We start from the raw sequence: 23,678 nt of genomic DNA on the forward strand, positions 1-23,678 counted from the left end.
GATTGTGTCACTATCAGGACATTGACATTGATATGATCGGTGACTATTTCCACTGAAATGGACATTGCATTGATAAAAGTGATAGAGCATTTCCATCTCCACCAGGATTCCTCACACCGCCCTTCTGCAGCCTCTCCTCTCTCCCTCCCACCTGCTGACCCCTGGCAACCACGAACCAATTCTCCATGTCTATAATTGTGTCATCTCAAGGAAGATACACAAATGGAACATGACCTCTTGGGACTGAATTTTTTCACGGAGCATATTTCCCTCAAAATCTATCCAAGCTGCAGTGTGTATCAACAGATCCTTCCTAATCTATTGCCATGTACAATTCCAGGGGATATATGGATGTGCTGCCGTTAACCATTCACCTATGACAGGACATTCTAGTTGCTTCTCGTTTTCGACCTCTACACAAAAAAAGCTGCTATGAACATTCATACAGGTTTTTATGTCAACATAAATTTTCATTTCTCTGGGAGAAATGCCCAAGAATACAATTACTGAGTAATATGGTAGGTGCGTATTTAGTTTTTTAAGAAAGCGTCAAACTGTTTTCCAAAGTGACTATACATTTTATATTCTGAGTTATTTCCAGTTTATAGTTTTCTCTGAACTTTGGTCACAAACACACATCACAAATGCAATGTGTTGTATTTCAAAAACAACCGAGTTTAAAGATGTTGAAACTAGGACTACTTCTGTATCACTTTCATGGAATGACTTACGCAGGATCTACAGAGGCAACTGTCAGGGAGTGAAGCCAAGGGAGCTATCCTGCTGCTACAGTGTCTGGGGGTTACGAAAAGCTTTCATCAGAGGAAGAAGTCTAGCACAGGGTCTGGGAGGCGGGCAAGTTACATAGAGGAAAGGGTCTCACCAGGAAGAAGCCAGGCAAAGTTCATGGCATCTTATCCCAAGTGCAAGATGGCTAATGACGGCTCCTCTCCGTTCAGAATACAAAGTCCAACGTGGGTTTCTTTCCAGCCTACCAATGGTCTCCCTTCGCCTTTTGTCAACATCTCTCCTGGAGCACTCTTTACTATTCCTGCAAGGCCTCCACATTCAATCTCAGTCATAGCTCAAGCCCTAGCTCGAGTCACTTTTGCATTTAACTCTAATAGCATTTTGCTGAGGCCTCTCTTTGGGAGCCTTTCCCACCCTACTAGGTATCACCGACACTTGTGCCCATTCAGCAGCCCCCACCCCCCATGGGGCGCCGAGTGCAGAAGAGCCTGAGGGTAACCCCATCTGAATCTGCCCCACAGTGACAGGACCCATGGGCACAGTGACTGCATCCCCTAAATAGGAAGAACAAATGGAATCTCTCTAAACACCAAGTGCATGATGGGCTTTTCCTCTACGGTCTAGTTCTGGTATAATGCAGGGGTAGGTGCTTGTGATGGCAAGAAGAGGGCACCACGTACACCTCTAAGCAGAAGCAGCAGCACCCTGTTCTGTCTGGGACCAGAGCAGGGGATGGTAACAAAGAAGATAAAGCTCTTTCCAGACAGGAAGAATGAATCATCTTACTCCAAACAACTTGACCCTTGTGATGGTTCATTTTATGTGTCAACTTAGGCCACAGGATGCCCAGGAATCTGGTTGAACATTATGTCCGGGGGTGTCTGTGAGGGTGTTTCCAGAAGACAGGAGCATTTGAAGCTGTAGACTGCGTAGAACAGATGGCCCTCCCCACTGTGGATGCATCATCCAGTCCCTTACAGGATTGACTGGAACACAGAGATGGAGGCAGGTCGACTGCTTACACAGAACATTGATCTGCCCTCGGCTCTCCAGTTCTCAGGCCTTGGAACTACACCCCTGGCTTTCTTGGTTCTCCAGCTTGCAGAAGGCAGACGGTGGGACTTCTCGACCTCCATAATCACGTGAGCCAATCCCTCGTAACTAATCTCTTTCTCTAAATCTCTACACATCCTATTGGTCTGTTCTTCTGTAGAACCTTGACTAGTACCACCCCCTAAAATATTGTGTCTAAGAGAGAAACCAATCTCTGGCTGTCCTTTCATTACCTTGACTCCACGTTTTGTTCAAATCAAAATTTAGTGCTGTATTTCCCAAGTCTATTTGCAGAACCTGTATTAAATGTTCCTACACTTAAATCCATCATTTACTTGCCATTTTAAAAAGCGGTTCCTTTCTTTCACTTTGCAAATAATCAAAACCCCGAGAGTTTTTTGAAAAAAACTGTGCCAAATTTAAGCATGCCTCCAATTTTAAACATTAATATGTGCATACTACCCAGAGCTATAAATCTAAGGCATGTCACTTGTGAATATACACATATGGCCACCCTTAACAATGCTCTCTCTTCCATCTTTCATGAATGCGAACCCTGAAGTCCAATCTAGGGCAGGTACTCCATCTTGATAACATCCCATACAGACGTCTCCATCCATTCCTTCAAAGAGTGCTACTGAAACAACCGTGTGTAAGGCCATGCCAAGCCAACCTCGGGATGAGAGCCACCACTGCCTCTTTCCAGCATGAGGCATGCCACTTATCCTTGGCATTCATCAACTGGTTTCAGAGGAGAGGAGGAGGGGAAGGCTGGGTGGTCAGTCACATGAAGCGCCTGTGGTCACTCCCAGGGGATCCTACACCAGGGTGCTGCAGCCTGATTACTATGATGCATGAAAAGTTAGAATATCTCCTCCATGACATATTCTGATGATAAATAAAGTCACACTGAAATAACACTGCAAAACTGCCAAATACCACAGGCAGGGCGATAAGGGATGATAAGGGACCCAGATCAAACTCTAGTAGAAGATTCAATGTCCTATGCTTATAATCGTCTAAAATATTCCCAGCAAGAGCCAAAAAACAAGAAAATGACAACTTACCCAACATGTTTAATGTCCCAATCGTATTGGTCTTTAATGTCTTGATAGGATTATACATGTAGTTTGGAGGGGAGGCTGGAGATGCCAGATGGTATATCTGGTCAACTAAAGGAGACAAAACAGAAGCCTATTACTTAAAAACAAAACAAAACAAAACAAAAACCGCTAAAAAAATACTGACCTCCTAGGATATAAACTGTATAATAAATGTATTAGTCTATCTTTCACCGAAATCATGTTATTTTATTCTTTATATAAACTAATTTACATTTGTAATTAGAAAAAGGTTAAACAAAAATAGAAAGTCTAATTATCTGGAAACAAAAACATGTGCTGGGTCAGTTATTTGAGTCTGTTCTTGTGTAACCAGAGTCAATTCGATTACTGAGTTGATTGTTTTCTGAAATATTTGTCCCAGATAAAGCACTCAAATCAGAAGGAAGACTGATATTTTTCAGACACAGAATTAAGCATGAATTTTTTTCTTAGTTTGTGAGGCAAATATGACTTAAAACCAAAGACACAGAACTATGGGAGAAAGTAGCCTTTCCTTTGTTTTTATGCATCCTGCATACATAAAACCAGACCCTGAGACCATGGAGAGGGAGGGAGACGGGGTTTTAAAGCCATGAATGGCAAAGCAATTCAGATTCCACACAACCCCTGCTCCTCCTGCACAGGCATTCACTTTAACATCACTACCCACAGCCCTCCAGCACCGATCCAAGTCAGGCAACACCGGCACACAGCAGAGACGCCTTTGGGGACCAGCCTCTCACTGTGGAGTGGCAGCAACAGACACACACACAGGAGCAATGCCATCCTTTCAGACAAAAGTCCGTGTCGTGCCATTCTACTTTCAGCCACTGGTGAGGAAACATATCCACCATCCACAGGAGAGTGAGGAACAGGGATCTGAAAGCTCTGCTGCCAAAATGAGTCCTCCCTTGCACATGGATGTGTCAGAATATCTGCAGGGGCCCCTCTGCCCGGGCCTTCCGGGCTCCTCCTGACCAGGTAACTGCTGCTGTCTTCCCTTTCCCAATGCTAGGAATGGAAGAGCTGAAGATCAAGCCTTTGAGTCGCAGCAGGTCAGTCTAGAGGTTCTCAATCAATCCTGACTGTGCACTAGTCCCCCAGCGAGGTAATGCCTGGGTCCCTAACACCCTGAAGCAAGCTGGGAGACTCTAGACCTTCATATATATACATACACACACACACACACACATATACACACATATATACATGCATATATACATATATGTACATATATACATACACATATATACGTGTGTGTGTGTATATACATATTTTAACATTTGAAAGTCAAGCCTGAAAACCAGTGAGTTCATTTAGAAATAGAACCAACGCTTATGGGAAGAATAATCTTTTTGTAAAGAGAACTGACAAAACCCAAAATCTTTAAAATTATTGATGGTCTGTCAAGATGCAAGTTCGCTGAAAGGATCTGTCCAAGTAAAAGGAAATCCCGTGACTGCTGTTCCCACCCCCACAAGTTATTCTGAGCTGAAAAACCGCTAAAAATACGAACTAACATTCTATTATACAAATTGTAATTTAACAAGATACCTTTTAAAAATCAGTTTTCACAAAGTCCCATAATTCTAAGGCCAAGCTATCTTTTGCAGTTTCCAGCTAGGTCCAGCACAGATCGGGTCAGTTCCTGCACACCTGCTTCCAAGCTCCAGGGCTGCAGGTAGAAGCAGCAGACCATTAGCCCCAGAAACAGGCACTGTGCTGCCTCCTCTGAAGATGACTCCTCATACCCACTGCCACTTTGGAGCGGGACTGTGCCAAGTTCAAAACCAAATGAGGGCTGGGCACGATGGCTCATGCTTGTAATCCTAGCACTTTGGGAGGCCGAGGTGGGTGGATCACTTGAGGTCAGGAGTTCGAAACCAGCCTGGTCAACATGGTAAAATCCGTCTTTACTAAAAATTTTTAAAAAATAGCTAGGTGTGATGGCGGGCACCTGTAATCCCAACTACTCAGGAAGGTGAGGCAGGAGAATCACTTGAACCTGGGAGGTGGAGATTGCGGTGAGCCAACATGGCGCCATTGCACTGCAGCCTGGGCAACAAGAGCAAAACTCCGTCTCAAAAAAAGAAATAAACAAAATTTAAAAATTAAAATCAAAATTAAAAAAAAAAAAGAACCTCGCCAGACCTTCGGAGCTGAGTACGACACCACAGACTCCGCTCAGGTGTGCGAGACCTGGAACCTGCTGCCACCTGACTCACACTCACGGGCATTTCTGCTTACACAGACAGGGTCACCCTACGTTCCTCAAAGAGAGTCTAAACAACTCTGCATGAGCTGTGATCTAACACAACAAATTATGCATCACTATCTTTACTCGAGGTGACAAGGTAGGCAAGGAAAGACAGGAAACTGCATGAAAGGCTAAGAGGGAAGAAGTGTGCCTTGAGAGAACAGGAAACCGCCCCGACATCAAACAGAAAGCCACTGTCATTAGCCTCGCACGCCTCCCTCCTCATCTGCTCCAGTCCTGGCTTTCTTCTTCAAAGCTCAATCCAGACGTCAGTCTCTGTGGGAAACCTTCTCACTGCCCTTGGTCAGAAATAACCCCTTGCCTGCACCGCTAGTCCACAACGGCTCAGCGCTGCCTTGTCCGGAGATTCACACATGCCTTCCTCACTAGATGATGAGCTCGCCAAGCACAAGATGCAGGCCTTTCCCCTCCTGATGCTCTCCACAGTGTGGACTCTGCAGGGAGGGGAGGCCCCCTCGGTCACCCACAAACGCAGACTCCTGAGCTCACCGCAGGTCTCACGCTTCAGGATTTCCAGGAGGGCCTGGAAACCTTCCATTTACAACAAATACCCTTCCACGGTGCTCTGGCCCAAGCCAATTTGGGAACAGGGCTCCACAAAAGTTAGCTGAGAGAAGAACTAAGCGTAAACTGGGGTTTTTCCATCCCCAAAGGCCAGTACATCTGGTTCGGGGTTTCTTCCTCATTGGACAGGTCAGTCCCACTGCTGCTCCGGAAGGCTGAGGGCTGCCCCGTCAAACTGTCGAGACGTTCAGTTAAGTAGCGGCGCTGCTGCATCCTCCCATTTGAGAGGAAACTGAACACTCTATGAAAATCAAAGTTTCCCACCACCCGCTCTCCTCTGAGAATGTGTTCTTCCTGTAACGTTAACAGTAACTCCAGTTCCTATCCTAAAAAGGGCACTGCAGCAGAGTCTGTTGGTTAAGTAGTCTGCTGAGCAATTCTGAAGGGGAGAAAAGAGGGGAAATTCAGAACAGGGGCAATAACCAGCAATGAGGGGTGCCAGGTAAACACGAAGTAACGTTAGTAACAACCGGCTTCAGAATGTAAATGAAGCAGCGAGGCTAACCCTCTAACCCTCACAACCCAGGACAGAGGCCCTTGGAACATGTCAGCTGCACAGTTCAGAGTACACCACGCATGAGCTTCATGTTCCAAACTCCAAGCTGAGGTGGGGAGAGGAAGTCAAAGGGGGACAGAAAGGCAGCCCATTCACAGGTGCCCACACAGCCGTTTCAGAGACCACTCAGAGACCCTGCCGCGACCTTTCACATTTACAAAGCCATGTGCTGGGAGTTCAGCTGGAAAAACAGAAGTCTCAAGAAATGAGCCTAAAAGAGCTCCAATTAATGATCAGCGGCATTCCTACCAGAAAGCAGGGTAATTTTATGTTGGGAAGAGGCTGAGTAAGGGCACAGCTGCAACTTGCTCGGCCCTTCTGTGAATTCTGACAAGGAAAATCCAACCAGTCAAACCACGAATGAACTCCCTATAGGGTCTTAGGTTGAATTTCACTGTGCCCAAAACCCACATAAATGACACATAAATAGGGAAGAAAAAAAATCACCGCAGGAAGAGAACAGCTCGGAATAACCTGAAACCACTGTTCAGAACACATCGGAGAAATCAGGCATTTTCTTCTACCAAAAAAACCTCTTCCACAGAAAAACTGACTATAGCTTCCACTCCTTGGTTGATTTTCTTTTTAATTTTGTCTTAAGTTAGTGACATAGTCTGTGTCAAGCCTCATTCTGGGCCACTCCCACGCTCTACGAAACTGCCAAGGGCCAGTTAAGGATTTGTACCATGAGACTGAAGACTAAGGAAACACTAAAATGCAAAACAATGGGTTAGTTCTTTCTGTGAACTCACGTGATATTTAGCATATACTCAATTCCCATCATAAAAGACACTTACAGTCGAATTCTCTTTTCCTACACTCGAGTCAGAGGTTTTACAGAAATACTCCCCAACGAGATGTTCCTCTCTGCAATGTGAAGCCTCACAGCATGGCCCTCGTCTCCGTCTCCAGAAACAGTATTTAGGATGGAAAACGGGAATGAAGAAGATACAGAACTTCTCAAAGTATAAAGACCAAATTTCTCTCGGCACAAAGAAGCAAAACAGCAAGATTTTCCCTTCATTTCATGTCAAATGTATTTACTTAGGGCAAAGGCTGCGCACACTAGAAACCGGCTCGGCCGCCGGGAGCTGGGGTTGCCCGCCAGTGCTGTCGGCTGTTCTGAGCGAGGGGGTCACCTTCCCTGTGAAGCCACCGCAGGGGAAAGAATTTCCAGTGTCCTAGGCTGCTCCACAGGAAGCCTCCACAGCTCCAAATTAAACAGAGGGAGATCTCTAAGAGCCGCCACTGCAGTTTTATTTACATTTGCAATATAAACTGAAAGCTGAGAAAAAAATTTCTAAATGATACTTCAACAAAAATATTCTAATTGGAGCTGCATGCTTTAAATGTCTACATAAACATGGACTCAATCCCCTTGGCAAACACTGTTCCCACTCCTCGTCTTTAGGGGGGGACCCAGGGTTAATGGCTTGGCTCTCCTGTCTTCCCTCTCCTGGTGCCCCCACCCCTAGCCCTCCATAGGAACCGAGCATCCAGGCAAAAGGCAGGTAATGGAAAGGACTCCACGTCTTGGTTTCCTCACCTACAAAATGAGGAAAATAGCTGCCTACTTCGCACAAGTATTGACATAATTAAACCTGCCAACCATAAACAGCAATTAGAATAGCACTTGGAATATAGTTAAGGGTTAGCTATGGACACTTCCTTCTTTTATTTTCCTGGACCTCTTCAACAGAGATACTACAAGTTCCCAGTACTGGTCTTCCCATGACACAATGCGCATTTCTGCCTTTTCCTGTTTCCCATGGAAACGCTGGTCTCAAGATCACTGTTTATGCAGATGGTGGAAAAGTAAATTGGGACAGTATTTCGGGGAAGCACAGGTGCTCTGTAGCAGGACCCTGGGAAAGCCAGTGTACTATGAAAATGATGACAGAGACACAGACGCGTGGCTTTCTGAAGCATGGTTTATGATGGCCCCAAACTGCAATCAACCTAAAGATCCAACAACACAGGACTAAGGAAATTACAATATATTCATAAGAAGGCAACTTGCTAACAAGTAATGTTGAGGGGAAAAAAACCCGTGTCTTGGTAAAGAGATCTAGCTAGTATAGTCACAAAACAGAACACCAAGCAGCTGCCAAAAAAGGTCTCTATATATGATATATATGAAAGATCACCAGGACACAGTAAGTGGAAGACAATAAGATTCAGGATAATACATAATAGGTTATATAAAAAGGGAGAACTATAAATACCTATTTGTGTTAGTTGGGTCACATACAAACACTGCAGATGAATACAAAGAAAGGATCAACAGCTGTTTCCTGAGGAGAGCTGAGAACTGGCAAGAGGAAGACTTTATAGTTTTATCTTTTCCATTTTTATGTTTATTATTTATTTATTTATTTTTGAGACACGGTCTTCCTCTGTCACCCAGGCTGGAGTGTGGTGCAGTCATGGCTCACTGCAGCCTCGACTTCCCGGGCTCAAGTAATCCTCCCACCTCAGCCCCCTGGGTAGCTGGGACCACAGGTACATGCCACCACGCCTGGCTAGTTTTTGTAGAGACAGGATTTTGCCATGCTGCCCAGGCTGGTCTGGAACTCCTAGACTCAAGCGATCTGCCTGCCTCAGCCTCCCAAAGTACTGGGATTACAGACATGATCCACTGTGCCTAACCATCTTTTCCATTTATTTTTTAAAATAATTGAACCATATAACCGTATTACCTATTAAGCACGCTTTTAATTTGAAAAAAAAAAATCACATTTAGGAAAACAACTGGATGTTAGCCTCAATGGGTTTTTTGTTTTTGTTTTTTTGAGATGAGGTCTTATTCTGTCACCCAGGCTGGAGTGCAACGGCACTATCTTGGCTCACTGCAACCTCCGCATTCTGGGTTCTAGTGATTCTCATGCCTCAGTCTCCTGAATAGCTGCGACCACAGGCATGCACAAGCACGCCCGGCTAACTTTTTGTATTTTTGGTACAGACTGGGTTTCACCATGTTGCCCAGGCTGGACTCAAATTCCTGAGCTCAAGTGATCCACCCTCCTTGGTCTCCCAAAGTGCTGGGATGATAGGTGTGAGCCACCGCGCCCAGCCAACTTCCTCAACAGTTTGTAGAAAGATTAAAAATAATTTTCTATTTGCTTTGTAAAATACCTTTCTACATTTTCTTTAACACGTATGTATTATTTTCATCATGAGGAAAAAAGATTCTTTTGAAAAGAGAAAAATATTTCAGACTCTCTTCCATCTCATTCTTTATCAAATATATAAACAAGAAACCTAATTCTTTCATTTAGTTGAAAGTATGTTTAATCTCTCTTGAGATTTCTCCTTTGTCCCATATGTTATGTAGAAGTTTGTTGTTTCATCACTAAATATTTTTGTAATTTTCCAGGTATCTTTCTATTACTAATTTCCAGTGTAATTCCACTCTGGTCTGAGAGGACACTTTATAGGACTCTATACTTTCGGGTTGGCTGAGGTGTCCTTTATGGCTCAGAATATGATCAATCTTGGAGAATGTTTCATGTGGGCTTCAAAGGAAGGTACACTTTGGCATTGTTGGATGAAGTGGGCATTGTGAGGGCAGAAAGAGTGAAGAGATGGAGGGGGCAGCAAGCAGGAAATTATCAAGGGCACAGAAGACCTGATGCTAAGGCTGAGGACCCGCTGAAGGAGAAAGTAGAAAACAGGATTCAAACTACAGAGGCAGAGAAGCTTATCTTATGCTCTCCCAACATACATGCCAACTGAGGGAATGCAAGACTCCGAACAAAGGACAAAACAGCAATTATTTACTGTATGACTTCATTCAGTGTGTGGGCGTGTGTGTGTGTGTTTGCATGTATGTGTATGTTTGTGTGCGTGTCTTACACACAGTCACAGAATTGGTGGAAATGGCCTAGAGCAGCTATGGTATCAAAGCTCGCAGTTAAAGAAGATAATTTACTTATTAAAACACCATTTTTATTAGGTTCTGGCTTCTCGGTAGTACTGAAATTATATGAACAACAGTGTCATAAAATAAATATTTTTTGCCATGTGCTAAAAAAGAGAAGAGAGTAGTAATATTAATAGGTATCATTTAGGGGAGGCCCAGGCGGTTGGATCACAAGGTCAGGAGATTGAGACCATCCTGGCTAACACGGTTAAACCCCATCTCTACTAAGAAATACAAAAAAATTAGTCGGGCGTGGTGGCAGGCGCCTATAGTCCCAGCTACTCAGGAGGCTGACGCAGGAGAATGGCGTGAACCCGGGAGGCAGAGCTTGCAGTGAGCTGAGATGGCGCCTCAATGACTGCACTCCAGCCTGGGTGACAGAGCGAGACTCTGTCTCAAAAAAAAAAAAGGTGTAATTTGGGCAGCACTTAGTGAAATGAGGGCCCAGTGCTGTGCTGCCTAATCAAATTCAGAGGCTCAAAAAATATCCACTCATGATCTGATCTGACAGGTCTACAGGACCGGGCACAGTGTGGCTCAGCTGGTTCTTGGCTCTGTCTCCCCGCAGGCAGAAATCAAGGTGTCAGCAGGGCTGTGTTCCTTTCTTCAGAGGATGATTCAGGATGATGGCAAAATTCAGTTCCCTGAGGCTGCAGGACTGAGGTCCCCTTACAAGCTCTCAGCAGGCAGCTGGTCTCAGCTTCCAGAGGCTGCAACACTCTCCCGCTCACGGCTCCTTCAAAGCCAGCCAGGGTAGGTCAGGTCCCTCGCACACTGCAAACCTCTCCAGCTTCCCTTCTGCCTGGTCTCCCCGTGGTGTCTCTCCTATCCAATCTCTCTACCTGACTCTTCCATTCTCTGTTGCTGCCTTTGATGCTTCATGTGACTATGTGGGGGCACACCCAGATAATCCAGGATCATCCTCATTTTAAAGCCAGCTGGCTCATAACCATGATTCCATCAGCAAAGTCCTGTGACAGCACCACCTAGCATCTTGGGTTGAACCATGGGAAGGGGCATCTTAGCAAGGACCTGTGAGAATCTGCCTGCCAGGCCCTGTCACACGCATGACCTCAGTTAACCCCACAGCAATCCCAGGAGGAAGTCCAAGAGGAAAGTGAGCCCACTGAGCTATAATCTACATGGCCTCTTACACTTTACAAAAACTACAGCTTCGCTCCAAAATGAACCCCAAACAGCTTACATAATTAAATGTTTAAAAACGAAGCAAAAAACCTACCAACAAAATAACACCACGGCTGCTTTCTAAATATTAAATAGTCATCTAACCTTGGAATGGTTAGAGCAGAAAGAGAACAGAAGAAACAGCAAAAGGGATATGAACAGATGACACTGTGTTAGAAAATTTCAATCAAACGAAAAGGCAAAAACTTTGCCTTTGTGGGAAAAATGCTAAATACAAGCCCAACAGTTAACATTCCTATTACAAAGAACTCATACTAAAAGAATATTTTTTAAATGGACTAACAAAACCATTTGTATTTCTCTGATGAATTAACATGTTAAAGTCTAACCATATTTAGTAACCGGAGAAATGTACATTGAACCACTGGTTTTCTATCAAATTAGCAAGATCAAGGGACTGGCAGAGTGCGTGCTGGTGAGGACCTGCTTCCTGGTTCATATATGCATATTCTCGCCATGTCCTCACACGGTGGAAAGGCCAAGGGGACTTTCTGAGGCCTCTTTTATAAAACCACTAATCCCATTTGTGAGGGCTCTGTCTCCATGAACTGGTCACCTCCAAAGGCCTCACCTCCTAACACCACCACTGTGGGGCTTGGGATGCCAACATATGAATTTGGGGGGACACCAACATTCAGATCATAGCAGATGTGCACTACAGGAAAGTTACTTCGACAGGTCCACGAAGTTCAGGACCAGGGGTGCCATGTAGGAGAGAAGACAGCTATTCACACTGTTATAACCACTCGTTACCACAGAGACTAGGACAGCACCTCACACACATTGAGACGTTTCAAAAATAAAACCCAACATAGCTTTCAACGTGCTGAGCCAGACAGCTTACCCTCAGGGATCCCGCAGCTCGGGCGAGGCCACCTGCGTAGCTCTGAATAATAACAAGGTGCAGTTTTCACTCACCCTCGATGTAGAGGGGCTCTACCACGTCGTGGTTAATCAGCTCGAAGTTCTCATGTCCGATCCAGTGCTCCACGTTTCTCTTCCTGCCCGTGAAGAAATTGTCCACCACGGTCACCTCGTGGCCGTCCATCATGAGTTTGTCAGTTAGATGGGAGCCCACGAACCCTGCGCCTCCGGTTACCTGCATCCGGACAGCGTGTGCGGAACATTCCCAGAAAAAGCACATGAGAACACAGTGAGGACCAGCTCCACGGAGAGACATGTCTGGTGTAGCCACGACTTAAAACGCAGGAGCAAGGCGGGGAAGGGAGACAGCAAAGGTTTTAAGGTAGCATCTTGACTCTCACTGCACAACAAAGAGGTCACACTATCTCTAAACTCCTAAGCAGCCTAAAATTTCAAAATCCTGCTCTGGGAAGAATACAGAAAAATCGTAGTTACAAATTTCAAAATGTCTTCGCTGACAGAGAATTTCCCATTAGTCAAAGGTTCTTGTTTTATAACAAACGGGATGCTGGGCATAGCTCACATGGCTTTAATATTACTGCTGAGAACTTTAAAAATTACTTTATAGAAAAAGCGATCTGCAAAATGCAGAGATTTGGTGAACTACCCACAAAAAAAACTTAATATTTAAGTGAGATTCAAAAACCGCATGAAAAACGAGTATCTTTTAAATTGTTTACAAGAACAAATTAATAAGCAATACATGCTGTTTGTAGACTAAAGTCCTAAACGCCTAAGTCCACTGTGTGTTTAATTTCTGAGTGGTGATTTGAACACAGTGTGGTATCCACTCCCAGCCACAGAGCACGATGAGGCAGCTGTGAGGGGTCTTGACAGAAACTCGGTAATAACAAAACCTAGACCCCTGCAAAGGTGAAAAGTCAACCGCGCTTGAAAAATACTTTTAAGTTGAACACAGGTATTTTATTCCAATTAAATGGTGTAACTGGAGGAGGATAAAGGGAATTTCATCTGGGGGAAGGTTATAGGCAGTGGGAGTGAAAAGAATAGGCTCAGAAAACAGACTTGACACGCGCAACTCGATTCTCTAGCCTGCTGTATCCTGTTCTCTACTCTGCCTTCTCTTCACCAAAATTCTCATTCATTTCACCCTTCTGTTTCAAACTGAAAGAATTAATAGGAAGACAGCAATCCTTTCTACCTAAAATAAAAGTACACAAACTCCTAGGTCTATGGTTTTAAAACATGTAATTCTCCATGAAACTCCTGTTTAAAATAAATGAAATCTCACACACGATGAAATATTCACCACGGGTGAGAGAGTAAAGCCACCTGGATTTGGCCAGAGTGGTAGCTCACACCTGTAATCCCACACTTTGGGAGGCTGAGACAGGCAGATCACTTGAGATCACGAGTTTGAGACCAGTCGGGCCAACATGGTGAAACCCCATCTCCACTAAAAATACAAAAAATTAGCTGGGCGTGGTGACACACTCCTGTAATCCCAGCTACTTGGGAGGCTAAGGCAGGAGACTCACTTGAACCCAGGAGGCGGAAGTTGCAGTGGATCGCACCACTGCACTCCAGCCTGGGTGACAGAACGAGGCTCCATCTCAAAATAAATAAATAAATAAATAAGTCACCTGGATGAAGAAGATCAAAAATGGCAGAGGAGAAGTAAGGGGAGGGTATAAACTAAAAATGACATCTGAGTTGGGTGCAGTGGCTCATGCCTGTAATCCCAACACTTTGGGAAGCCAAGGTGGGTGGATCATTTGAGGCCAGCTGTTTGAGACTAGCCTGGGCAGCATGGTGAAACCCCGTTTCTACTAAAAATACAAAAATTAGCCACACGTCTATAATCCCAGCTACTATGGTGGCTGAAGCAGAAGAATCACTTGAACCTAGGAGGTGGAGGTTATAGTGAGTTGAGATCACACCACTGCACTCCAGCCTGGGTGACAGAGCAAGACTCTGTCTCATAAATAAATAAATATCCTAAGTCCCCCCAACTGAGTGGACTCCCTCTTGGCCAAAGGGAATCCCAGAGAAATCCGAAAAGCTGAGTTCCCAGCCATGATGTGAAAGGAGATTGGACATGCCTCACTATACTTTATCTTTTGGAGTTTAGACATAACTGACCAACGTTAATGTTAAAACAGAGATCATAAACAGGACCTAGGGTCGTGCCAGACAGGAGCTAAGTCACATCCCTCCAGGTCACTCTGACCCAGTGTATTGGTGAACAGACTTCCTTGTCACAACTTAGATTCCTTTCTGCTGACTCCAAAGTTTTACACAAAGATTTACGCCTTTAACCAATTACAAAGTAAAAAATCTCTGAGCCAGCGAGGTCAAGGCTGCAGTGAGCGGCAATTGTGCCATTGCACTCCAGCCAGGGTGACAGAGAGAGACCCTGTCTCAAAATAAATAAATAAAATAAAATAAAATAAAATAAATTACATAATCTCCTAACCCACCTATACCTATGAGCTCCCACTTCAAAATAGCCTGTCTTTTTGGGCCAGACCAATGTAAAGCCCCTATATATTGATTTATACCTCCTTGTAACTTCTGCCTCCCTAAAATGTATATACTGTAATCCGCCTGCCTCGGGCACACTTACTCAAGACTTCTTGGTTTTGTGTTTCCTGGGGCTGCAGTTACTCATACTGGCTCATAATAAACCTCTAAAATATTTTAGAGTTTGGTTTTTCAGTTAACAAGGCCAACCTCAAGAATAACCATCCCTTAACCACCACATAGATATTACATATGCTCTGATGAAATGTGAATCAAATGGTTAAGATAGGATGGGTGAGACCAGGCATCCTCATGCTTGATAGCTTTCACTTGGCTTTACCAATAGCAACATTTTCCAAATCCTCTTTGCCTTCAAGATAAGAAACTGACACCCAGAGAAGTTATGTCTTTGACTAAAATCCTCAGAGATCACTAGCTGGGATAGACAAAAGCTATACTCTTTCTAATTACATGCTCTCTATTGCCTGTCAATTTGTCTGGTTTGTGTTTCATCTTAAGAGCTCCCACATTCTACTGCTATACCTGAACAATGACTATGAAAAAGGATTTTCCAGAAAAATAATTGAAATTCAAAGTTGACTCACCACTACAGCTTAACTCACAGGATGAGATTTCATTTTATCTTCATGTTACTGCATTTTTCCAAGTTTTCCATGATTTTTACAGTTAAAAATTTGCAACTTTTAAAAAGAAATTTAGCCCCTTTTAATGTAACTGTTTCTCTATATGCAAATATTTCTGAAAACAAAATGTTCAGTGGCATTCTAACATCATTTCTGTGCCCAAAATACCTGGCAGACAGTTCTGAGATATCAGAGATGCAGCATATTAAACTATATGTGATCATCTCCAACATCTCACTAGTCTTAGTACTGACATAAAATTGTTGGAAGCACCTTGGCTTGACTAAAACGCATGGGAATTTTTTTTTTTTTCTGAAGTAATTTCCTTCTACCTAAAATACTTAAGATTTATATAACATAGCTGGATGGTTATGCAATTTTTTATCCTAATCAATGTTAGCCCACTAGGCAAGTGTTTCAAATAGAAACAAATTTGGTGAAAGCTTAGCACTTACAAAGCTCTATCAGGAACACTAATCACCAAACCCAAGGATACTCTTTGAGTAACAAGGAGCTAATACCCAAAAGAGAATAGGAGAAAAGAAGTAAGACCTCTTACAATGAGATGGATTAGAACTTACACAGCTTTACATGGCTTTCTAGTATAGGGGTTTGTCTCAGTGTGCTTTCTGGCTCGCTCTTGTGGGTGCCAATAGGCAGCTAAAATGGTGTAGCTCAAGGTCAGCATTCAAACTCGTGATGCTTAGCAAATTAGCAAAAAATCAAAAAATGCATTTCAAAGCAAGCCTTCTCTTTCTGTTGAAGCTGTTCTAAGGCTTACCAATTTGCTGAAAAGGCTTCAAGTTATAGCAACAATATACCAGACTCATAGGCCAAATGCCTCGGAAATGCGACTAACCTATGAAATGGCAGGTGAGGGGGAATAAACTAAGTCTGTTTGCTGTGGTGATGTGTAAAGCAAAATAAATTCTACAATACTCAGCATCGACAGGAAGATCATTGCACGTGTACATAATAAAATTCATGGCAAGATTTTGCAGCATTCATGTATCAGTGCCGCTGTGCTTTTAATGTGTCCACCAAAAGCAGGTTTTGGCAATTTAATCCCCAGTGTAACAGTGTTTAGGCCATGAGGTGAAGTAAATGGATTAATGCCATTATCAGAGGAGTGAGTTTGTTATCGTGGAAGCGTGTTCCGCATAGAAGCATGAGTTAAGTCCCTTTGGTCTCTCTCTTGCCCTCTCTTTACCCATCCACTATGTGATGACATAGCAAGAAGACCCTCACCAGATCACAACCCCTTGTTCTTGGACTCCCCAGCCTCCAGAACCATGAGTCAATAAATTTCTGTTATAAATTACCCAGTCTTAGGTACTCTGTCATAGCAGCACAAAAAGGATTAGGACAGAAAATGGGTACCAGGGAAGTGGGATGGTTGCTTATGCAAACACCTGAAAATGTGGAAAAAGCTTGGGAACTAGGTAATGAGTAGAGGCTGGAAGAATCTGGAGGTGCATGGTAGAAAAAGCCTAGACTTCTGTGAATGGAGGGTTAAAGAGACAGTGGTGAGGGCTCAGAAGAGAAGAGCCATGGGGGAAGTCTGGAACTTCTTAGAGATTACTTGTAAAATGGTTGTGATCAGAACAGCTGGAAATATGGACAGTGAAAGTCATTCTGATGAGGTCTCAGATGCAAATGATGAACGTATCACTGGAAACTGGAGTAAAGGCTATCCTTGTTACAAAGTGGCAAAGAACTTGGCTGAAATGTGTCTGTGTCCTCTGGCTTTATGAAGGCAAAATTTACAAGCCATGAGCTAGGATATCTGGTGGAAGAAATTTCTGGCAAAATATTAAAAGAATTGCATGACTTCTTTTAACTACACAGAGTAAAATAAAAAATGGTTTAAAGACAGATTGTATAACTAAAAGGGAAAGAGAACAAAAAAAATTTTTTTTAATCCCCAGCTTTGCCATATAAAGAATGAAAAAGTGTGGGAGAGTGCAGACAACTGACTCTTTGATACACAGATTAGCATGGCTAGAAGGAAGCCAGGTTCTGTCCGTTAACACAACGGGAGAACGACCCTGAAGGCATTTCAGAAATCCTCCAGGTAGGTTGGGACCTTGAGGCCAGTGTTTCCAGAGAGGTGCTCAAGGTCAGCATTCACTGCTCTGTGCTGCCACAAGTCTCTGCTCCCCTTAACACTCCTCAACCAGCACAGCTGTGGCTCCTGCCAGTCCAGGCACAGCTCAAGCTACCACTTTGGAAGATACAGGCTGTGAACGGTGGCGGTGTCCATGTGGTGCTCTAATTCTGCAAGTGTGCAGAATGCAAGAGCCATGAGAACATGGCTTCTTCCATCTAGATTTCAAAGGATGTCACAAATAGCCTGGGGCGGGGTGGGAGGTGGTGGGGGGCCGGGGCGGGGGTAGGCAGAGACTCACTGCAGTAATACAGCTGCCACCAAGACTCCAGAACTGTAAAGCCACCAGCATGTAACACCAGCCTGAGGAAGTTACAGGCACAGAACTCCAACTCATGAGAGCTGCCAGGTGGACTGAGACCAACAAAGCCACAGGGCTGGGGCTCCCAGAGGCCTTGGAGGTCCAACCCCTACCCCAGTGTACCCAGGACTCAGGCCATGGAGTCAAGAAAGATGATCCGGAGCATTACGATTGAATCTTGTTTGCCCTGTTGGGTTTTGGACTTACTTGGGACCAGTTACCCTGTTCTTTCCTATTTCTCTCTTTTGGAATGGGCATGTTTACCCCATGCCTGTTCCACCATTGTATTTTACAAGTAGATAACTTGTTTTGATTTCACAGGCTCACAGTTGAAGGGGAATTTGCCTTCAGATGAATCATGCCTTGAATTTTACCCAAATGATGTTTAGATGAGACTTTGGACTTTCGAATTGGTGCTGGAACAAGTTAAAATGCTGGGCTACTGGGATGAAATAAATACGTTTTGCATGTGAAAAGGACATAAATTCTAGAGACCACAGCCAGAATGCTATGGGTTTGAATGTGTACCCCCAAAAGCATGCACTGGAAACTTAATTCCCAATGCAACAGTATTGGGAGGTGAGGCCTGATGAGAAGTTATTAGGTTATGAGGGCCCCACCCTCATGAATGAATTTATGTCACTATCGTGGCAGTGGGTTATGTGTAAAAGGATGAGTTGGGTCCCCTTTGTCTCTCTCACCCAGTCTCTGCCCTTCTGCCACGGGATGATGCAGCAAGAACACCCCTTGATATTGGACTTGCCAGCCTCCAAACCATAAGCCAACACATTTCTACTTACAAATTACCCAGTCTGTGGTAACCTGTTACAGCGGCACAAAACAAACTAAGAAGAGTAGACTACCAGATTTGTGATCGGTCTGACAACACGGCAACAAAACATTAGAAAAATTAATTCGTCTATGCTACTTGAGACACTAATGTATTTCCAAATTCATGCTCAAATGCATATGCCTTTTTGAGGCAATAGAAATAACCTCAAAAGAGGGACATACAAGTATTAACAGACTTCAGAGTCTGCTCACAGCGAGTTATGTAAGCCATCTCAAAAAGGTAAGAGACTTTATGTAACTTCCAGAAGAATAGAGAGATTATATGGGGCAACAGTCTAATATCAATTCAGGAGTGACAATAATATTTTAGGGATGCAAAGTCCTACAGCCTAGGTGATGGGTAAAAGAACAAACCAACCTGTGTACTAGTCATTTCAACATCAAGGTCATATATAAATCATTTCTTGTAGAATTGCAGTGTAAAGTGCTCCACAGACCTGTTCCCCAAGGAAACAACCATAAATGGTCCAAATTATTTTTTTAAATAACCAGTAAAAGTCTCTGGAAATTGTGCTAAGCATGTACAGCAAATGAAGTAACATGTATTCAAGAAAATATAAAATTCACTTTGGGAGGCTGAGGTGGGCAGATAGCCTGAGGTCAGGAGTTCAAGATCAGCCTGGACAACATGGTGAAACCTCATCTCTACTAAAAATACAAAAATGAGCTAGGCATGGTGGAGCACACCTGTAATCCCAGTTACTTGGGAGGTTGAGACAGGAGAATCACTTGAAATCAGGAGGCGGAGGTTGCAGTGACCCGAGATTGTGCCACTGCACTCCAGCCTGGGTGATGAAGCGAGATTCCACCTCAAAAAAAAAAAAAAGAAAGAAAAAGAAAAAGAAAAAAACAACAAAGAAAGAAAGAAAGAAAATATAAAATTAAGTAAGAACAGCAAGAGTACGCAACACTCGAGTCCAACCCCACAGTTTAGAGTGGGGAATGTGCTGGGTGTGGCCAAGAAAATGAGACTCCCACTCAAAAGATATGGTATCTCACTAGGAAGGGCCACTTGGCAGTACTTCCCAGACAGGGAAGGCTGAGAATAATAGGATTCCAGTCACGGTTGCCCCAACTTACTTAGAAGGGAGAAGTTCCATGCCAAGAGGGGCAAGGATAAAAAATCAGTGGCTACAGCACCCTGATTATAAAACAGAGATGTTGCTCCCACCCCAGCTTCAGGGCAGTGGTTCAGAGGTTTTCCTGGGGGACAGAGGTACTGAAAACAGTGCACTCAAAAGCTCTCCCTAAAGGGAGTTGACTTTATTTCAAAAGGAAAGTGGAGAAGTTCAAGCATAAGGGTGCTCTCAAGAACAACGGAGATGCAGATGGTAAGCAATACATAGAAGGCAGTAGATCCATGAGAATAAAAAGCTAAATCCAAGGCCAGCTTGTTTAACAGAAAGAACCAGGCAGAGGACACTTAAGAAACCTTAAAGACTGGTCTCAAAATCTACCCCTGCCAAGGGGACAGAATTTAACTGAATCAGGCTGAAGAGCAATTTAAAACACACAGCCTTGTTGAAAAATAAAGCAATTAGCTAGCAACCCCGGCAGCCTAACAGCTGGGTGAGATACGCACAGGCTTAATAGAGAAATCAGGGAAAGAGACTGTCAACATAAGCCTGTTAGAGCCACCATCATCCCAGGGGGTGTGGCCAAGGCTACATCCTCCAAGGATCAACAGTTAAAGCTTCACACTGGAGTGGCGGGGAGGGAATAGGGAACACTTCACTAAAGTAGACCTGACAAGTCACTAAACAAAAAAACAAGTAAATAAAATAAAACAAGTTGGGGAAGGTGGGGGTTGGGATGAGGGCACAGTATCTAGAAGTGCTACATTACAATATACTACCTAAAATGCCCAGTTTTCTACATCAAATTACAAGACATGTGAAGAAATAGAAATGGGTGACCCACAAACAGAAAAAAAAAAAAAAATCAATAAAAACTGTCTGTATGAAGTCCCCAGAGTTGGATATAACAAAGACACCAAAGCAACCACCATAAATATTAGGTTGGTGCAAAAGTAACTGCAGTTTTTGCCATTAAAAGTAATGGCAAGTGTTCAAAGACCGAAAGGAAACCATACTTAAAGTAGTACATAGATAATAAAGAGAGATTACAAAATAGAAACAAATTGAATTCTGGAGTTGAAAAATACGACAATTGAAACTAAAAATTCAACAGAGGGATTCAACAGTCGATTAGAACTGGGCTAAAGAATCAGCAAACTTGGATTGAAAGGGCTTATGTAACCCCAAGATCAGAGGAAATACAGGAAACTACACAGAGCCTCAGACAAATACAGGACACCAGTAAGTGCGTCGACATGCATGCTGCACTGGGAGTATCAGAAAAGAGAAAGGAATACAAAATGTATTCAAAGAAATAATGGCTGAAAACTCCCCAGAATTGATGATCATATGAATGTACATATTCAAGAAGTTCAATGAACTGCAATTAGGATGAGCACAAACAAAAATAGATGCACACAGATACATCGTTCTAGAAATCCCACAAACCAAAGACAGACAAGATAATATTTTGAAAATAGCTGTACTAGGTTGGATACTGTCCTACAAAGTTTATGTCTGTCCCACAGCTTCAGAATGTGACTTTATTTGAAAATAAAGCCCCTGTAGATGTATTTAGTTAAGAAAAGGTTTTACCGGATTAGGGTGGGACCTTAATCCAATACTAGAAGCAAACAAGGACCCACGTGCTGCTGGAGGCAGAGACTACAGTGATGTCTCTACAAGCCAAAGAACACCAAGGATTTCTGGCAATAAGACAAGCTGGGAGAAAAGCATGGGGAAAATTCCCCTCAGAGCCTTCAGAGGGACATAGGCATGGCCCTGCTGACATCTTGATTTCAGACTTTTATCTTTTAGAACTGCGAGGGATTAAATTTCTGTTGTTTTAAACCACTCAGATGGTGGTAACTGTTACACAAATCCTAGGAAATTCATACAGCAGAAAAAGAAAAATGACTTGTCACATATAAGGGAACCCCAATATGATTAACAGCTGGTTCATTACAACAAACAATGGAGAAAGCAGTGGATGGCATACGTATTACTTCATTTTGTGCCGCCATAAAGGAATGCCTGAAGGTAGGTGATTTACAAAGCAAAGAGGTTTATTTGGCACACGGTCCTGCAGGCTGTACATGAAGCATGGCTCCAGCATCTGCTTCTGGTGATGGCTTTGGAGAGCTTTCAATCCTAGTAGAAGGCTAAGGGGAAGCAGGCATGTCACATGGCAAGAGAGGGAGGAGAAGGGGGTCCCATACTCTTTTTTAACAATCAGATCTCGTGTGAACTCATTACAGTGGGGTGTGCACCAAGCCATTCATGAAGAATCTGTCCCCATGACCCAAATAATTCCCACTAGGCCCCACCTCCAACACTGGAGATCAAATTTCAACATGGGATTGGGAGGCTGAAACAAATATCCAAACTCTATCAACATATTTAAAGTGTAAAAATAAACTGGCAGTCAACAATCTTATATACAACCAAAAATAACTTTCAAAAATAAGACATCCCTAGATAAACAAAAAATGAGAGAGCTCATTGCTAGCAGACCTACCACACAAGAAATACTAAAGGATGTTCTTCAGGCTGAAAGCAAGTGACCCCAGATAGTAACTGGATTCTACAGGGAAAGAGAAGGGAAAGGTACCAAATAGGAAATTAGTTAATTATAAGGGATTCACTCAGTGACTCACCTAGAACAACTTTTAGTCCTGCAAGCTCCGTTTGTGGTAAGTGACCTATACAGATGAACACAAATACTTATCTTTGTTAAAACTACCTACAGTATTCAGTATAGCAACATGCTATACAGATTTGCAGCCTGGGAGCAATAGGTCATACCACGCAGCCTAAGTGTGTAGCAGGCTGTACCATCTGCGTTTGTGTAAGTCCACTCTGTGATGCTCACAGAACAACAACAAAAACAATTACCAATGCATTTCTCAGAACGTATCCCCATTGTTAAGTGATGCTTGACTGTACATTTATGGTAAAATGATTTTCAACAAGGGTGCCAGGAAAATTCACTGGGCAATAAATAGTCTTTTCAATAAATTGTGCTGGACAACTGGACAGCCATATGCAGAAGAATGATGATGTAATATCCTATTCAAAAACTACCTCAAAATAGATCACAGACCTAAACTTAAGAACAAAATCTATAAAACTCTTAGGAAAAAAACACAGTAAATCTTTGTGTCCTTAGTTTAGGCAATGATTTCTTAAATAAGACACACCCAAGTGCAAGCAGCAAAAGAGAAAAAAACAGACTTCATCTTTAAAACATTTATGCTTCAAAGAACACCATCAAGAAAGTAAAAAGACAACCCACAGAATGAGAAAAAATATTTGCAAATAACATACCTGATAAGAAACTTGAATCAAGAATATATAAAGAACTCAACTCAATAATGAAAAGAAAAATAACCCAATTAAAGAATAGGGTAAGTATTTAATAGAAATTTCTCCAAAGAAGACATAGAAATGACCAATAAGCACACAAAAAGATGCTCAACACCACGAGCTATCAGAGAAATGCAAATTCAAACCACAAAAAGATATCACTTCACACCCAGTAGAAAGGCTACAATCAAAAAGACAGTAAGAAGTGGTGTTGAGGATGTGGAGCAACTGGAACCCTCATATACTGCTGGTGGAAATGTACAATGGTGCAGCTGCTCTGGTAAACAGCAGTTCCTCGAAAGGTTAAACAGAGTCACCCTATGACACATATAACAAATGTACAGTCGTCCCTCAGTATCCACAGGGAATTGGTTCCAGGACCACACCCCACCCCCCATACCTAAATGCAAAGATGCTCAGGTTCCACATATG

The 23,678-nt window shown here is 43.2% G+C and overlaps 1 protein-coding gene across 28 annotated transcripts in view; it reads right to left on the reverse strand.

Annotated features, from left to right (window-relative positions):
- Positions 1–23,678, reverse strand: part of UXS1 (UDP-glucuronate decarboxylase 1) — a 115,277-nt gene that overhangs the window by 54,339 nt on the left and 37,260 nt on the right. For 26 of the 28 annotated variants that reach the window (XR_013403133.1, XR_013403126.1, XR_013403129.1 and 23 more), the window contains exons 6-7: positions 12,351–12,531; positions 2,871–2,975 (exon numbers count right to left, since the gene is read on the reverse strand). Coding sequence is in view for 12 of the 28 variants with exons in the window: in XM_077960239.1 (XP_077816365.1) it covers positions 2,871–2,975; positions 12,351–12,531 (286 nt within the window). In the remaining 16 variants the exon portion in view is untranslated. The remainder of the gene's footprint in view (positions 1–2,870; positions 2,976–12,350; positions 12,532–23,678) is intronic. The other 2 variants (XM_077960240.1, XM_077960241.1) reach the window with 1 other exon arrangement.

The sequence above is a fragment of the Macaca mulatta genome, chromosome 13, assembly GCF_049350105.2.
Source record: "Macaca mulatta isolate MMU2019108-1 chromosome 13, T2T-MMU8v2.0, whole genome shotgun sequence".
NCBI lineage: Eukaryota > Metazoa > Chordata > Mammalia > Primates > Cercopithecidae > Macaca > Macaca mulatta.